Here is a 15,871-nt window from a genome sequence, read left to right as displayed (position 1 = left end):
CAGCTCTCAAAGAAAAGGACAAGAAGAATTAATATTCTACAGATATTTTATTGAAGAACAGTTTTTTCTTCATTTGCATGACATACCTTTTTTAAACAGTAAAATAAGAAAATTTTTACTCCACAAATAACACAAGTTAGCCCTTATATCTCAGTCCAGCCAAAATCTGTGTAAAATAGTTAGTTCTATATTTACATTCTGTACCAAAATAGGAAACACATGTTCAAGGTCAGCCAGTTCTCTCAAAACAGTTGTTTTATCTTCAAGGTAAGCTTCATGTTAAAAAGGCAACATTTGCACTTTGGAAGTCTGGTAATGTAAGATCACGTTATTCAGTGCACAAACAGCCCCAAATCCTCCAGAGCAGTACATACATGCAGGCAGGCACCCACACATCCAGACAAGCTCAAAACAGGGGTTCAGTCTTGCAGGGAAAACACCTTGAGCTGCTCAGCTGGCTGAAAGTCCCTCCTTGGAAATGTGGGGAGGGAAGGATGTACACCTTCCTCTCTACTGAATATCATCAAGCAGAAAGATGTGCAGCATAGGAAGATTTAAGGAAAATACTGGCCTCATAAGGGATTGTGGATATGTCTGCTCTCAGACATCAGTCTCTCCAGTTTATTGGAGCTCAGCAGAAAGAATGAGCTGTGTTGGACTGACAGTCAGTTAATGGGGGATATAATTCTCCTTCAGTAATTAACCTACATCAAGGGCCATGACAGTATCCCAAGACCTCAGCTCATTTCAGGAGGAATGAATTGCTGCTTTTCCATGTGATTTTACTTGCTGCATTCTCCAGCCAAAAGCTATCCTTCCTCCTAATAACTGCAACACTAGAAAAAATGTGTTCCTAAAAGATGACTTCCTTCAATTTCTAATTGAAATTATTTGAACTACTGGGACCAAAAGAGACTGCAAGACTAATTTACTTCCCTAAGTAAACATGGAAACTGTCGACACTAGACACTGAAAATGTTCCTGTTACAGATGAGCAAACTCATGAATCTCAGCACAATTTCCAGGGCTCCTGCTGCCCAGTCTTCTCTGGTGGAAACACAAAGGCTTAAATGGGCTGTATTTTCAAGTTTTCACACTTAAGAGATGCAATAGGAGGGCCTGGTCACATGTGTTCAGGACACCTAACACAGCAAACTTTGCATTTATCTAAAAGAACTCTGAATTTTATGGCAGAAACTACTACTACTTAAGGCTACATAACTGATCTGCTTAAGCTACAATTTTAGCTGTGTTCTATGCTCAAAAATGGCTTATGCTTCCTACTGTAGTAATTTTACTCTTAAAAACCTGAGACATGATTTGACTTCATTCATGTTAAGATCTGGAAGTTCACAGCAGGATAAAGCTGAACGCAAAGACAAACAGAACTGAGGTAGTCAGCTTTACTCAAATATTCTGTAAGCCAGCTACCAGTTCATTGCCACTTTAAGTTGACACATTCCCTGCAGTTCCCACAAGGCTACAGCTGCTAGCAGCTGCTAAACCACTGGTGGGATAGATGATGTGGCATTTTTCTGACTAAAGTACCTTCCACGCCTGACCCCCCAAAGTCACATCCAGTTCTGCAGTTCACAGGCAGCTCAAGGGCTGCACGACAAAGAAATTACAACTGAAACCTCAGATTATTAAGGCAGTAGCAGTTTTACTTCACTGAATTCACTGATGCAGCTGCTTAGCAGGTACTGGTGAACCTGACCACAAGAGCTCTAACAGGCTAATAGATTTTTTTCCCTTTCAATACAAATCACTACATCCCCTTTCTTTGATTAATGCATACAATTCAGAAGTAGGTAAGCATCAACTTTCTAACCCATCTTTCTGTTAATTCTCAGGAAGAGAGATTATAAGAAGAAAAGCCCTCAAGATATACAACTGTGTAGAAGATAAAAATATTCAATTAAATATGACAAATCTCACACTTAGACAGAAGACCAGTATATCAAATACTGAGCACAATAAAATTAACACCAGTTAAAAAGTTTAACAGTTATAAAGTTAACCACAAAGTTCAGACAGTGCAAACATTTCACAGTAAGAAAAAATAACCAGTAATTTCTTTTCAAGTATCAAAAGCATTGTTGTTGAGTGATACCATTTCAACTGTATTATTGCACAACAGACAAAAAATACAATATCAACCTCTGGGACTTAAGATGTATTCTCAAACCTTTCTGTTTTCCAGGTATCAGTTTACATTGACTGTTTTGTGGCTTTATTAAAATAATTAGCATTCACTTATCAATCTGAGCGTTTCATAATTCAGTTTGTACAATTTTAAAGCCTTTGAGTCCTGACTTGTATTGCTTCTCCGAGACACTGATATAAGGCTAGCCTAGGCCTTGTGTAATTCACAGCAAGCTTAACCTGCAGTTAAGAAGGAGAACTAGTCCAGTGCAAGGTGCTCTCAACTGTGATTTCTTTAGACAGTTTAAGGTTGGCACCTTACTTGCCTCAGCAGTGTCATAAGTTTCCTTAAATAAAAAAACCAATAATAATTAAAAAACCCAACAAAATCAAGTCCAGTAGGCACAAAGAATTTCTTACAATCATGATGGAAGTCCTATGATTACAGTATAATTGTACCTAGAGTTTTACTCCATCTCCCTACTTTCCATTTAGGAAAGGGATCCAGTCACTGACAATTATAATGCCACAGAACATTTAAGAAGAAAAGTAACATCATCTTTCTCCCTATATCTGCATTTTTTAGTGCAACGGGCATGTCTGCTCCCTTAAATTTAACACTTTTCCAGGAGTGAAAACTGTCCTAAAAGGACAGACAGTGGATTGAACCACAAAGAGTTTCTTTACCTCTGAACAGGATTATTTGTAAACACATTATAGTCAGAAATAAATAGAAACAAGGGCCCTATAGAGCAGCTGTCCTTACCTTGACAGATTTTACTCATTTCCTTCCTCTTATATATTTTGTCATCAAGTAATTAATTTTGTAGCAAGGTCTGCCCTCATGTGGTTTAAACCATCTGATTTTCAGCTCACTACAAATACTCAATCCATAGTATTTACATGTCCAAAAAAAGTAGAGGGAAGAAAAAAAGAAAACAGATTAGGCTTTCCTTCCACATTCAATATAGTTTTTGGTCTAGAGACATCAGCATGATCCTGTAAGATTATAGCTGCCATTGCTGCTGGTTTGCTCTTCAACAAGAAGTGAGAACATCTGCAGTAATGCTCATACTAGTTTTGAAACAATAATGCCATTATTTGAGAAATAAACCAAGAAAATAAAAAATAATCATAAATCCTATCCCTAATTTACAGTCTGAGTATCAGTACTGAAATGCATTTGCCTGGCATACCATAGAGCATATTCAAATGTGATGTATTAAATTTCACAGTAGAACTGGCACACACTAAATGAAAATGGGATTTCTGGACAGTTGCACTGGTTACCAGTCTGAAATTCCATTTTGTGCATGTAGGAAGATGTAATGAACCCCAAGAATTAGCTGCTTTATCTAGCATGAATTCTGAGGGGGCTCAAAGCTGCAGAATACAGTTGTGGAGGCATCTGCCAGCCACTGGTTATCCAATTACATTCTTTCCTCCCCCACAAAATTGTAAGAATTAACAAACAAACAAATTACCAGCCTCTTTAGGCCTTGGTTATCAGCAATGATGACAACTGATTTTTACATGGCTTTTGACTAACCACTGAGGTATATTTCCAGTTTGAGAATGCTTTGCTACCAATCACACAATAGGCATAACGAAACAGCCCTCAATCCTATTACAGAAGAGTTCTCATTTCAAATCTTGACTGAGCTGCCAGGTAGTTTAACACAGTTGGCAAAGTGGATCTTGTTACTGAGTCAAAAAAACTATAGGTTGCAATTCAGGAAAATACTGGCACTTATTGAGGAGACAAGGTAAATTTTCCTCCTCTCAAAATTCTGCCTGCTTTTGTCAACAACTCCCTGACTACTTGTGCAGCAATACTTGCCAGGGAAGATGAGGTTCAGCAGGAGAGCTGCCTGCTGAGACAGAACCCCTGTGCTCCACAGCAAGGAGGGCAGCAGGATGGTTATTATCTCAGAAATTCAGAAATTTTTCTTGCCCCAAGCTCAAGTCTATGCGCAGAGAAACAATCCTGTTAGCAGAGGAATTAAGTTGGCCACCAGCAGCCAAAGGGTTACAACCAGGCTGGATGAGCAGGAGCATAAGTCTAAAATTAAAAAAAAAAAATTATAAATTTTACATTTAAAGACAAGATAAAATAACAAAGAGAACACTAAAAACCACCAAAGAGTTAGAACAAACTTCTTGACAAAACATTAACTGGCATTTAGTGAATTCAGCTTTTTACCTTCCTAGAAAAGAAAACTCTGATCTTTCTGCATTACAACATGAACAACATTATCAATAGGAAGCTATAAAAGTGAGAACTCACTTTTCACCAAGGTGATAATTTTTAAGATTATAATAACAATATGGCCTTCAAAACACAGGTCAGACTTCCTGATAAATTCCCAGGCTAAAGCTAGATCTCTGGAATGATTACCAGGAGACATGAAATGAAGGCATTATGTTTCAGACACATTTCTCCTGTGTTAGTCACTGTTCTGCACGACTGCACAGCAAAATGCAGGGCACCTTTGCTATTTTCCTTTACCTCCTACACCTGGGATCTTAAAATAGCCATAGCTTTCCTTTTCTGTTCCTGCCAGTCAGAGCTGACACAAATCTTTGACATTTTGACAATCTTTGATATTTAATACTAAAGTTTCACTTCAGCAAAAAAGGCAACCTACCAATGGGTGCAGCTCTTGTTAAGTTAGAAGCTGGAGGATCCCTCTCTGGGGGACAGGAGTCACAAAAGTCTGAACAGGCTGGGCAAATCAGATTGCCAACGTGCATCCAGCCATTCATCTGAATGCTCACAGTCAACACCTGGCCTGAGCGGCTGCACAAGTACACAGTGTCCTTGACCCATACATGCAGCCCTTGTGGAGAACAAGAAACCTTCAAATAAAAGAGTAAGAGCCAAGTCTGTATTATGATTTGTCACAGCATATATCACAGTTGAGAAAGCCACAATACACAGAATATCACCACACAATTACAGAAGGCATCAACCCATTCAGAGTAACACCAGACCACTTCAGAAGGCTTCAAGCATCTTCTCCTTCTTGTTCTTCAGCCCAACCTTTTATACTCCTCATGGTCAGGGATTGCACCTGTGTGCCCTATGCTCCCTTTGGTGGTTGGTCAGTGCACCTGGGCACTCCATGGCTCACTGCTGTCAATGCTGCTCACAGCTGTACCCATGGGGGATGAGGCTGGGCTGCAGTCTCACTCCCAATTACCACACACTGTGCACTTACAATGATTTACCAGAAGCACAGATTAACTGCAAGTATTTTAATGCAATCTGAGCAACTATAAGATTCAGGAATGCTTCAAAGCACTGACTATACTCTTTTTGTGCAATCATGCAGCTCATCAGCTGAGAATGAGTAAAACTTGGCTTCTGCTAATGACCCCTTTTGCAGAGTTGTGCAGTTACTGAACATGACACCTTCAGTGAGACTGTCCCAAAGAAAATGAGAAGTAAGTGACATGTGCACAGTGCTTTCCACCTCTGAAAAAATCAGAGTGACTAATTAATATCAAGCTTCAACAACAGAGTATTTCATGGAAGTATTCCTTCCTAGCTGAGGATAAAGTGCCATGGGGTAAAACAGATGATGTCCCTAGTGAGACTGGAAGCCATCCCAGCAGACACACACTTAACTATCTAAATTAAAGGCTTATGGTTGGAAGATTGTTTTCAAAGTATGTCATATGATCCATAGATTACAATGCAGGTGAAAAATTCTAACAGTCACAACCTACATTTTAAGCCTGACTTTTCCCTTTACCGTTATTAAAAAAGAAAACCCACCAAAAACCCAACAAATACTTACTTGATAACATCCACTACCCCAGTCAGGGTAACTGAGTTTCCTCCTGCACTGTTCCATAACAAAAGCAGATTTCTGAATAAGACATACAGAGTTTGGTCCATATTTCTCTGCACCATAGTTTTTGGTAGGATCTAAGGTAGAAGGAATATACTGAATTACAAGTTAACCAGAGGAACAGAAAGCCCACATCAATTTAAAAGGCTATCTAATTAATGTTCTTACATACAATTCAAGGTTTACTTTTGGAATATTTCAGACCCTGAATTATTATCAATTTGGGAATTATACCATCTTGAAAATAACATGGGAAGAAACACAAGATTTAACAAACAAACAAAATAATCAGCTAACCACAAAAAAACCCACAATGAGCAAGCACTTTCCATCGAAAGTGGTTATGTTTGCCCTCAGGGAATGCCAGCTGTGATTGCTGGTTTGAGGGCAGAGGGTGTTTGTTTTTGACACAACTGTACAGACAATAATATCCTACAGCATTCTGGAGCTCTGCAATACTGAACATCCATGCATTACACTAGGAGACAGGCCCATGTTCTGGTAACTCACAAAGACCCTGGCCTTGAACAAAATACCTACAAAGGTGAAAAGTGCAATCACATTTCAGAGCCTCAATAAACAATCCTCTCCCCCACCCCCATTCTTTGTCTTGTATTTGGGTCATTTGGGGTAGGTATCTGTTCACTCCTTATGCAATTCCTGCATTAGATATGTGAGTTTGCCTCAGGTGTACACAACAGCTGTGCTATGCCTCTTACCACAGCACACAGTTTACACGGATGGTGGTGTGAAACCTCATGAGTGAAAAAATTCACATGCAATTAGTTTGAACATGCAGCAAGTCCATTCCAAGTTAACAAATGCAATCTCTGCAAGTCCTGAATACTGACCTGGCTGGTTTTCAATTATTCTACAGTCTGAACTGCGTTGAAATTCACCACTTAAATGCCAGCTGAATTCCTGACTAAAGGGACAATAGTCAGCAATTTCTACTGAGCCACCATAGTAAGGCAGTTCTTCTGCTGGTACTCCATTAAGATTGTCAAAGTACTGCAAAGCAAAATACAGTAGTGAAGCAGTTTGTGCAAAGGCAAGAGTACAACTTTTTTTTTAAATAGACCAAATCACTACAGCTGCAAGAACATCAGCTGTTACTACTCAGGAATGCTATTAACAGCACCTTACAATACCCATGAACCAGATGGGCCAGAAGTATTTAAGAATAAGTAAATAATGCATAAATTTATATCTGCATGTATCACTCTCAGCTTCTGCCCCTGAATCCCCTCTTTGTAATAATTACATTCTTTGGGATGTAAACAGAACAGATTTCTTAGTGTGCAGTGGCAAAGGGCAGAAGACTGGGGGAAGAAATCCAAACAAGATGTTTTGGGGGATTTCTGTTACATGGCAACATTTCTATCTTGTATTTGGCTAGATAACCAAGCAACATCATTTTCTTTTATTAAGATCACAAGGGGTTTTTATCAATCTTCCAACTCCTTGTAATAAACTAAGTAGATATTTTTCACAGTATCTACTGTCATCTGATAGTTCAGAAGAAAAAAACCAGAAGCAAATACAATCATCAGGCTGCAAAGCTCAACAATGAAAACACTTCAGTTATTTGTAAAGTAGGATGCATTATACCTGATATTCATGAGGTAACTGCTTTGGAAACTTCTGCAAGTTGCACACTGCTACTGCTCTTTGGTCCTGTCTGCAGGTTAACTGCAAAGGATTACTCCTCAAAGTGTCGCAGTATGGACTGATTAATTGCTTCCTCAAAAACAAAAAGCAAGCCAACAAAATCAGAATAAAAATCACATCAGATCAATTAAACTGCTTTACATAAGCAACCTGTCAAGACTTTGTTCCTATTCTCCCCTAGACTCAGTCAATCACACAAAGAAGCACTGACTTCTTCTCTGGAGGCTAGTTTTTCTTATTTGTCTGGTTTTGACCTTTCTGATTTAAAGAATATCAAGCCAGCAAACAAAGTTACAATGCATTCAGCTATTTAGTTTTAATGACACAGCTTTGCAAATTTTAAAGAACAAAAAATATAAGCAAAACAGGCCCACTATGCAGCTGTGTCCTAGAAATGTTTGAGGATTGTAAAGAACAATCAAGGTTGTAAGGAACAAACAAGGCAGGCTGTGTTTTGAAGATGGCTATCATCTCCTTCAGTGGCTTTAAGTACAGTCCAGCAAAATGACACAGGCAGCATTCCCAATTAAAGGGCACAAAATAAGAAGGCAAACACTTTTAGAGTAAGTCCTACCTGTCCTCTCTAAAGTGCAGTCTTCTCATAGTGTAAACGCATTCTAAACCGTTTGCCTCTGTATTTACTGTAATTGGGTGCAGGGCAGCATTCCTTTTTCATCTCTACCAACTTCTCCCTCTTTTTACTGAGTTACATTTGAAGGACAAATGTAAACAAGCATCAGGGTTTCCTCTTTATTTTTACTTTTTTTTTATGACTGTATTCTTACTTTTGTCTCTTCTGGTCAATCCAGAATTTGCAGCTCTTCATTACAAAGTCACAGCCTTTATTTCGTCCCCAGTCTAATTTCTCTGCCATGCTGTAATTTGCTTTATACCATCTGCAAAGTTATTTTGAAATGAGAATACAGTTACTTCAAAAATTACTAGTCTGATTAATAAAACAGCAGTTCAAAGAATTTCATATTATGCCTTAAGGTTTTCAAATTAAGAAAAAGGGAAACTACATCCCCTTCTGCCGATAGGAAAATACATTATGACTTCATTATTTTTCAAGTCACAATGAACTAGAAGGAAATTTTGTGATCTGCAAAGGAACAATGCACACAGAAAGATGAAACCTTAGTCAATTTCTGCTTTCTATCTGCAATAAGAGCTGAAAAAAATAATCAATATGTATTGCATGCAATTGAAAGTAGATTTACATTAAGACAAAAAGTAAATGCTACATCAGCACTTTGGATTGCAATGCCTGGCTTTTTAAGGCTAGATTAAAAAGGGGTTTTGAAACACGTGAAGAAAAAGTAACATGCAAGGTATGACTCCTTATCTAATGTAAAGCTAATTATGCTGATAATTCACTCTGTTGCAGAGGAATAAGCACAAGTGCATCAAATTGAAATAAAATCAAGTACAATGCAAACCAAACACAAATGAACTAAAACCCACCCTCCCATTCTCAATTCTTACCCTGTGTCTTCCATTAATGCTAACGTGATCCTGGAAAATACTCGATTCTGCGTGTGGGATCCAGTCATTGCTTCATTCTGAAAGTTACCAGTTATCATTGGTAAGCCACTCAAAATTGGTAAGCCACAATCATTATTGCAAGAAAATGCTTCTTAGGAAAAAGCATTTTATTTCTGTTCTCTTTTTATTATTGACAATCAAATCCCACACTCCTTCATAAAAAGACTGTCCTGAAGCATTTCCCTTGTTTACCTTATTGCATAAAACAATGACAATGTAGCTATGCCAAAAATATCACACAGCGCTAAGTTACAAACAAAAGCTAGCTTAAACGTTAAGAGGGAATTAAGTGTTTCCTTGGGCAGGCAAAGTTCTGGAGGAGCCAGGGCAAAAGCTAAAGCCAGAGCACCTGAAAAAAGATGAAGTCTAGGTAATAAATAGAATAATGAAGTATTTAAGAGGCAGAGGGCAACAAAGCTCAATTGACTAAAAGGAATACCCCCTTTGCCCCAAAACAGGAGCAAACCTTCTCAAAAGGGTAAATGGTGTAAGAGACATTTAGCTTTTCAGTAACACTTGATCTCATACTCTGAAACTTAGCAAGAAGGCTGAAAGACAGATGTCTAGAAATCTAGAAATTGTATCTCTAAATATTTAAGTATCAAGTACTATTTGTGATGTATTTCAATAAGGTTTGATACTCCTACATTTTCAAGGCTCCAGTAGGTACCACAATAAACCTAAAAATCAAAGCACAGGGAGAACACATTTCCACATTCCCTTCCATTCCTAGTATCAGCACAAACCTCCAACAACCTCTTTTCCCAGTGATTGAGTTCAGTACCCATGCCACCTTGATTTTCAAGCTCCATTCCCTCTAGAATTGGACAATTAAAATGTTTTCTGGCTTCTTCCTAGAAAGAAAACATTTCAACACAAAATACTCAGATGGATGCCCACATGCAGTCCTAGTACTCTAGAACTACCTATTGAAAGTATTTCAGCATTTCTTTTTCTACCATTTTACTTTCTATTTAGAGGCTGACTAAGCAAGTACCCCAACAGCAAAGCTATCATACTATCTACTCATCTCCTTGAAATAAATGAGCAAAACCAGGGGTAATTAATCCATGTTTGCTCTATATACTGTCTTAGATTTAAAACAAAAAGATTATTTGTGGCCAAATGCGATTAACACTATGACTTATTTCCAAATCCAATTTGTTAACGCTTGAGCATATGTTCTGCTGGGGGCACAAAGAGAGAGTCTGACGCGTGGGAAGCAAGAAAGTTTTCCAAAAATCCTTAAGGAATTTCTTTTTAAACATGACAAAATATTAATATTAAAGGAGCAGGAAGTGTCTTAAGTCTGTAGGAAAACATCTAAAGAGTAGGATTAAGGAATTTCTTCAACATCAGTTTTGCTTAACCTTTTATAATTTACCTTGAAGTCATTTTATTTCCCTTCATTTTCTCTTACTATGTCAATTTATTTTATTTCATATTGTCTGTCACCCATTTTCTACCTTACTTTAGCCACAGCCTCTCAATTACACAATGTTAATGGCACGGGCTTTGAGCCATGCTTTCAGGGAAGGGCATTCTTCAAGGAGAAGAAATATTTATGACTCAAGAATGTCCTGGCAACCTTGGCATACAAAGCTTGAAAGGTAATGCACACTTACAACTACCCGAGGCGTCACCAGAAGATGAACAGCATGGCGCAGCATTTTGCCACCACGTACGTCCCACAGCCTCACTGCTTTATGAACAACTTTATTGCTCCACTGGTACAAACCTAGGCTGTAAGGAGAAAGTTTGGTTACAAAGACATGTTACTGTGTGAAGATCTATCTCCATAAGAAACAGAATCATGGATATCTCTATACTCCCTCATGCTTTCTACATTTAAAAATTTTATTATGTAGGATTTCTCCTTTTTAAGATGTGTTTATTATACACAAAACTGATTTAATAAGGCAAAGTAAGATTAGTTATAGACTCAAGGCGCATTTTCTACAGTTACCAAAAATGTAACAAATTAAATAGAACACTTCAGTATTGTTATTGTAAAAAATAGCTCTCTACCCTTCCATCTCCTAGAATAATATCTACAATACCAACTAAAAAACAAAAAAAAGGATGCAAACTGCTTATTCTGTAACAAATCAGAAAATTTACAGAGCAGATTACACACATGGTCCATTCTGCATAACCATAAATCTTAAAAATGAACTGCACTGACATTAGGCAGCATGGACAATTGTAAGGCTTAACTTCCAGCCTTCTGATAAATGAAATCCTCTCTCAGTTTATTGTGTATGTGGATAATATAAGTGCATAATGACAATGTAAAGAAAGACTAGAGAGTCACTACACACCACTGTTTGAACATTATAAAGGAAAGTCATTCTAATAATGGAATGAAGTGGGATTTTTAACAGGCAAGAATACATCCTAAAAAAGCAACATGAAAACATCCTTCACTGGGAGTACCAAGAGGTCCAAAAAAAATACCTTTCATTAAAAGGAGGAAGTCCATCTGCATATCTCGGTGTCAAAGGTTTTCCATCATCATCACGATAAAATGCAAACAGTCCAGCAGAGAAACCCTTCAAGTCAAAAAAACAAGCAGATGGAGACCACCTTCGGTAAGACATTCATATACAAAGTCAAGCACCATGAAAGAGTCCCCACACCCACCAGAGATACACTGGAGGTACAACACTCCAAGGCAATTAACATGAATTGAAGGAGGAAAAGCAAGAGCTTCCCTCCACCAAACATCCTTCTCTTGGCAACAAGCCAGAGGCATGTGAGCAAGCAGGCACCCATTTCAGGGTAAGGTTTTATCGAGCCTTACCAGCGCATGGATTATCTCGTGTTTCACTGTAGACAACATGCCAACAAATTCCTGAGCTTGTGTTGAAATCATGTTTGGACACAAGTTAGCATATCCTGCTATTGGCCTGGAAGAGAGTTTTAAAGTTAAATGTTTTTTGGTAAAATACTCCAAAATTCAAATCATTATTCACTTGAAGCAGCGGAACACTTAAAGAAGATACAGACTAATGTAAAAATATGTCCTTCCCAATAATTTATAAATATCTGTTAACAACACAGTGACTAGTTTACTGTTGGGATGGGGAGTAGTGGGATGGAGTCAATCAATTTCTATATTCAGTATTCTGCAAAGGTCTCAGTGACAACAGTGCAAGGGACCTGAATTTTAGGTAAGATCCTAGGGGAGGTACAAAGACTGTGACAGTGACTACAACTGAAATGGAAACAAAACATAAGTAGGAACTTACAGTCTTTAAGTTTGTGAAATCATGACATTCACCTTAAGAGAAACAGAATCTTGAGAAAAAGTTTAGGCATTAACAGTGGAGGATTAGCTTTGAGTCCTGTACCTCAACTCTGCAAGTTAACCACTATTTGATGGGTTTGTGATTTTACATAAATGCAGTGCTTGTCCATGATGGCACCTCCTTTGTTATACAACAAAGGCAAACAATCAAATTCCACATCTGAACAATCAAGAAGCTTGAAAGTTTAATTAAAAAGAAAGTTTGCAACAGAGGGAACACTTGCCTGTCCATTTCAGCTTCCAGTTGGCAGTAGGCTGCATATGCAATGATATTTTCATGGCCACACCTGTCAGTGGTGAGAGCACTAACGTAGAGCACAAAGTCAGCATCTCGAACCCCTTCCTGCTCGGGGGAGCCCGTGGGCCTGCGGTGCCAGTCACTGTCATTGTACACCCTACATTGCTGTAGTGTTCAAAGGCAACAATTAAAATACTTCACTTAGCACCAACATTTTGCATGACACAATTCAATTAACTTGAAGCCAAGAATAAATCCTAATAGACAGCAGAAGATAAGAAAATACCCTGTGAAGAACAGCAAACAAAACCAGAGCCAAGGAATAACTTTCAAATCACTAACTCTTATGATTTATTAGATACAAGGAAGGTGACAGCTTTAAAACAAACAAACAAACAAACAAACAAACAAACAACAGCCTGTCAAGCTTCCCAGGATTAGCACGCTGTATTTCTTATAAATTAAAAAAAAAATCTTGGCTCACAAAACTAGTATACATAAGTAGCAACAGCATTTCTCATGTAATCTATCTTTTTAATGATACACTTGAAACTTCCAAGTTAAAGAAAGAAAACCAGAAATCTACTGATCACATACTGTAGTTGAATCAAGAAAACAAATCTGAGGCATTTCTTGCACCATGCTCCTGAGTCAGTAGATAAACTCTTCAAACAAGGTCTTTAAAAAACAACTATTAACTCTGTGAAATTCTAACTCATTGACCAAGGATGGCAATTTAGCTAACTCCAAATCTCATCCTCTCCATACAGACCATTAGAACACAGGCTCAGAAGATAGTAACCAGTTCCTGGCTTTTTTGTTTGAGTTTGGATTCAACAACATAAACTAGAGAAACTCACACTAATTTAAATTTTTCTATTCTTTCATTCAGATTTAGTGATCTCTAGCAAACAGGTCACTTATGCACAATTAGCAATATTCACTTTTTCATTAATTAGCATAAACAATAATATTTCAAAGATTAGGAAACCCTTGGACAGCTGAGCTTACCTGGAGGTGTTTCTCAGGAACTATAACCGGCCCACACCTTGTATAGTCTGCACAGGCTTTTTGGCAGTATCTGTGAGGGTCAGCTTTCCTCCTTAAATATTGGTTTGTCACACATTGCCTTCAATGAAACATGAGACAGTCAAGGCTTTTATTTTTAAAGGAGAGCTACAGAATAGTCTTACAGCACTCTGTTGGTACTTGATATAACTTTCACAGTGAAAAATGTTAATTACCTTACCAATGAAGACACAATGCTTCCAGTTGTTAATGGAGCATCCACAGGCTCAAAGTGAGATTAGAACCAGGTTCAAAAGGGGGAGTACGCATAAACGAGAAATAGCAGCATGTATAGCTTTGAACATCTACAATTTCAGTATTTCAGTTGCTACAACAAATGCAGGTGTTGCTTGTGGAAGGCAGGCAGATTTTTAAAACAGCCCTGCCACTGCCACTGGATCAGATGGGTCACTGATCTGATTCAGCAGGGCATTTCCTACACTCTAATCTTCTTTTAAAGGCTATGCAGCACAACGTTAAATATCAAATATAGCAAGTGATTTTCATCAGGCTTTCACACACCTGCTTAGCAATATAGCACCGGCAGATTTGCGCACTTGAAATGTCTTCTCCAAATAAGATATAGCTTGTGGGAAGAGTTTGTTCTGAAAAGAGCAAAAATGAGAGTCACCCAATAGCAGTGCAGACACACCTCACCCCAAAGGCATTAACTACCAAGTTACAGGAAAGTTGCTAGATATTGTGGTTTAGCACAACAGGGAAAAGGCTGGCTCTCTGAGAAGTTCAATTATTATGAACATATTCAGGAAATACTTTGTTTCAGTATTCCTATATGTTGTTATTGGAATGAGAAAATGGGAAGAAAAACAGTATTAATTAGAATGTACAGCTTCAAAGAGGCTTTTAAAAACTATACACACATTTCTCACTGATACTTCTGCACCTTAGGATATAGCAAACACCATGCAGCAGAACTCTGGAATTATTTGTTATGGAGGTATTATTTATAGATGAAGCTTTAGTTTCCTGGACTAGGGGAATACTGAATTGCTGGCATTCAAGGTTTTAGTTAAACCGGCCTTAAACTTAATTTCATCTATATTACATACAAACAGAAAGGGGAAGCAAATATAACATACCTTTATAAGGTGTCTTTTCTCAGGCAGCAAACTATATTTAAAAAATAAAACAAACGAGGTTTAGTTCACAAGGTATCTATTCTCAGCCACAGAAAAAAAAAAACCTGCCACACCATTATACTCACTCCTCAACGCTTCTGTCATACACAATCTTAATTCTTAGCTGTTGATCCACGTTTCTCTTCGAGACGTGATTTTCCTTTAGAGGAACTTGATAGACGACCTGGCAGGGAGAGGCACGAGGCTGGATGAGGCAGCTCACCCTCACCCTCAGCCGGGCCGACACCGCACCCCGCGGCCCCGGGCCCCGGCTCCCTCTCGCCGGCAGCACCGCACCGTGCCAGCCCCTTCCAGCCCTCCCCGACCCTTCCCTCGCCGCAATGGGACGCTCCGCGCCCTCCGCCGTCGTCAGCGCCCACAGCCGGGGCGGCGGGGCCAGAACCGGCACAGCCCGGCCCGGAAAAGCCAAGAAGGGACGGATCCAACAGCAGGAACGGCCAACAGGGGATCCTCCGCCCCCAACACCCCTCGCGGCCGCCTGAAGAACCCCGGCCACCCCACCTGATCTCTGCTGGGTACGCGATGGTCACAGGAGGAGGGGGCGGAGGTGCAGGGCGGCAGCGGCAGGAGCAGCAGGAGCCCGGCAGTGAAGACGGCGAGCGGCGGGCGGCAGCAGCGGGTAGGCCAGGCGCGCCCGCCGCCTGGCTCGGCTGCCATCTTGGAGTGTCCCTCCGCCGCGTCGCCATGGAGGCAGCGCCGGGGGAGCGGCCTCCGCCAATAGGCGGGCGGAGCGGGAGCGGCGGCCGCTTCTGATTGGGCGCGGCGCCGCGAGGGGCGGGATCAGGAGCTGAGGGGTAGGCGGCGGGGGTGCGGGTGCGGGCGGTGCGGGCCGGAGTCACCGGAGCGGGACAGGAGCCCCCTGAGGGCCAGCGCTGCC

General features: G+C 39.6%; 1 protein-coding gene across 1 annotated transcript; it reads right to left on the bottom strand.

The window, feature by feature from the left end:
- Nucleotides 1-58: 58 nt before the first annotated feature.
- Nucleotides 59-15,651, bottom strand: LMLN (leishmanolysin like peptidase; the record flags this gene model as incomplete). The annotated part of the gene is made up of 17 exons (XM_084209733.1): nt 59-4,207; nt 4,794-5,004; nt 5,949-6,079; nt 6,854-7,013; nt 7,614-7,746; nt 8,459-8,569; nt 9,159-9,235; nt 9,965-10,072; nt 10,844-10,961; nt 11,676-11,770; nt 12,022-12,127; nt 12,753-12,931; nt 13,778-13,895; nt 14,357-14,439; nt 14,935-14,965; nt 15,060-15,157; nt 15,496-15,651. 17 exons carry the CDS (start codon nt 15,649-15,651, stop codon nt 4,113-4,115), a joined length of 2,010 nt encoding a protein of 669 aa, XP_084065859.1. The 3' UTR covers nt 59-4,112.
- Between the last annotated feature and the right edge of the window lie 220 nt (nt 15,652-15,871).

Source organism: Fringilla coelebs, assembly GCF_963513975.1.
Source record: "Fringilla coelebs genome assembly, chromosome: 7".
NCBI classification, from domain to species: Eukaryota; Metazoa; Chordata; class Aves; order Passeriformes; family Fringillidae; genus Fringilla; species Fringilla coelebs.
This window is presented reverse-complemented; position numbering and strand designations above follow the sequence as displayed.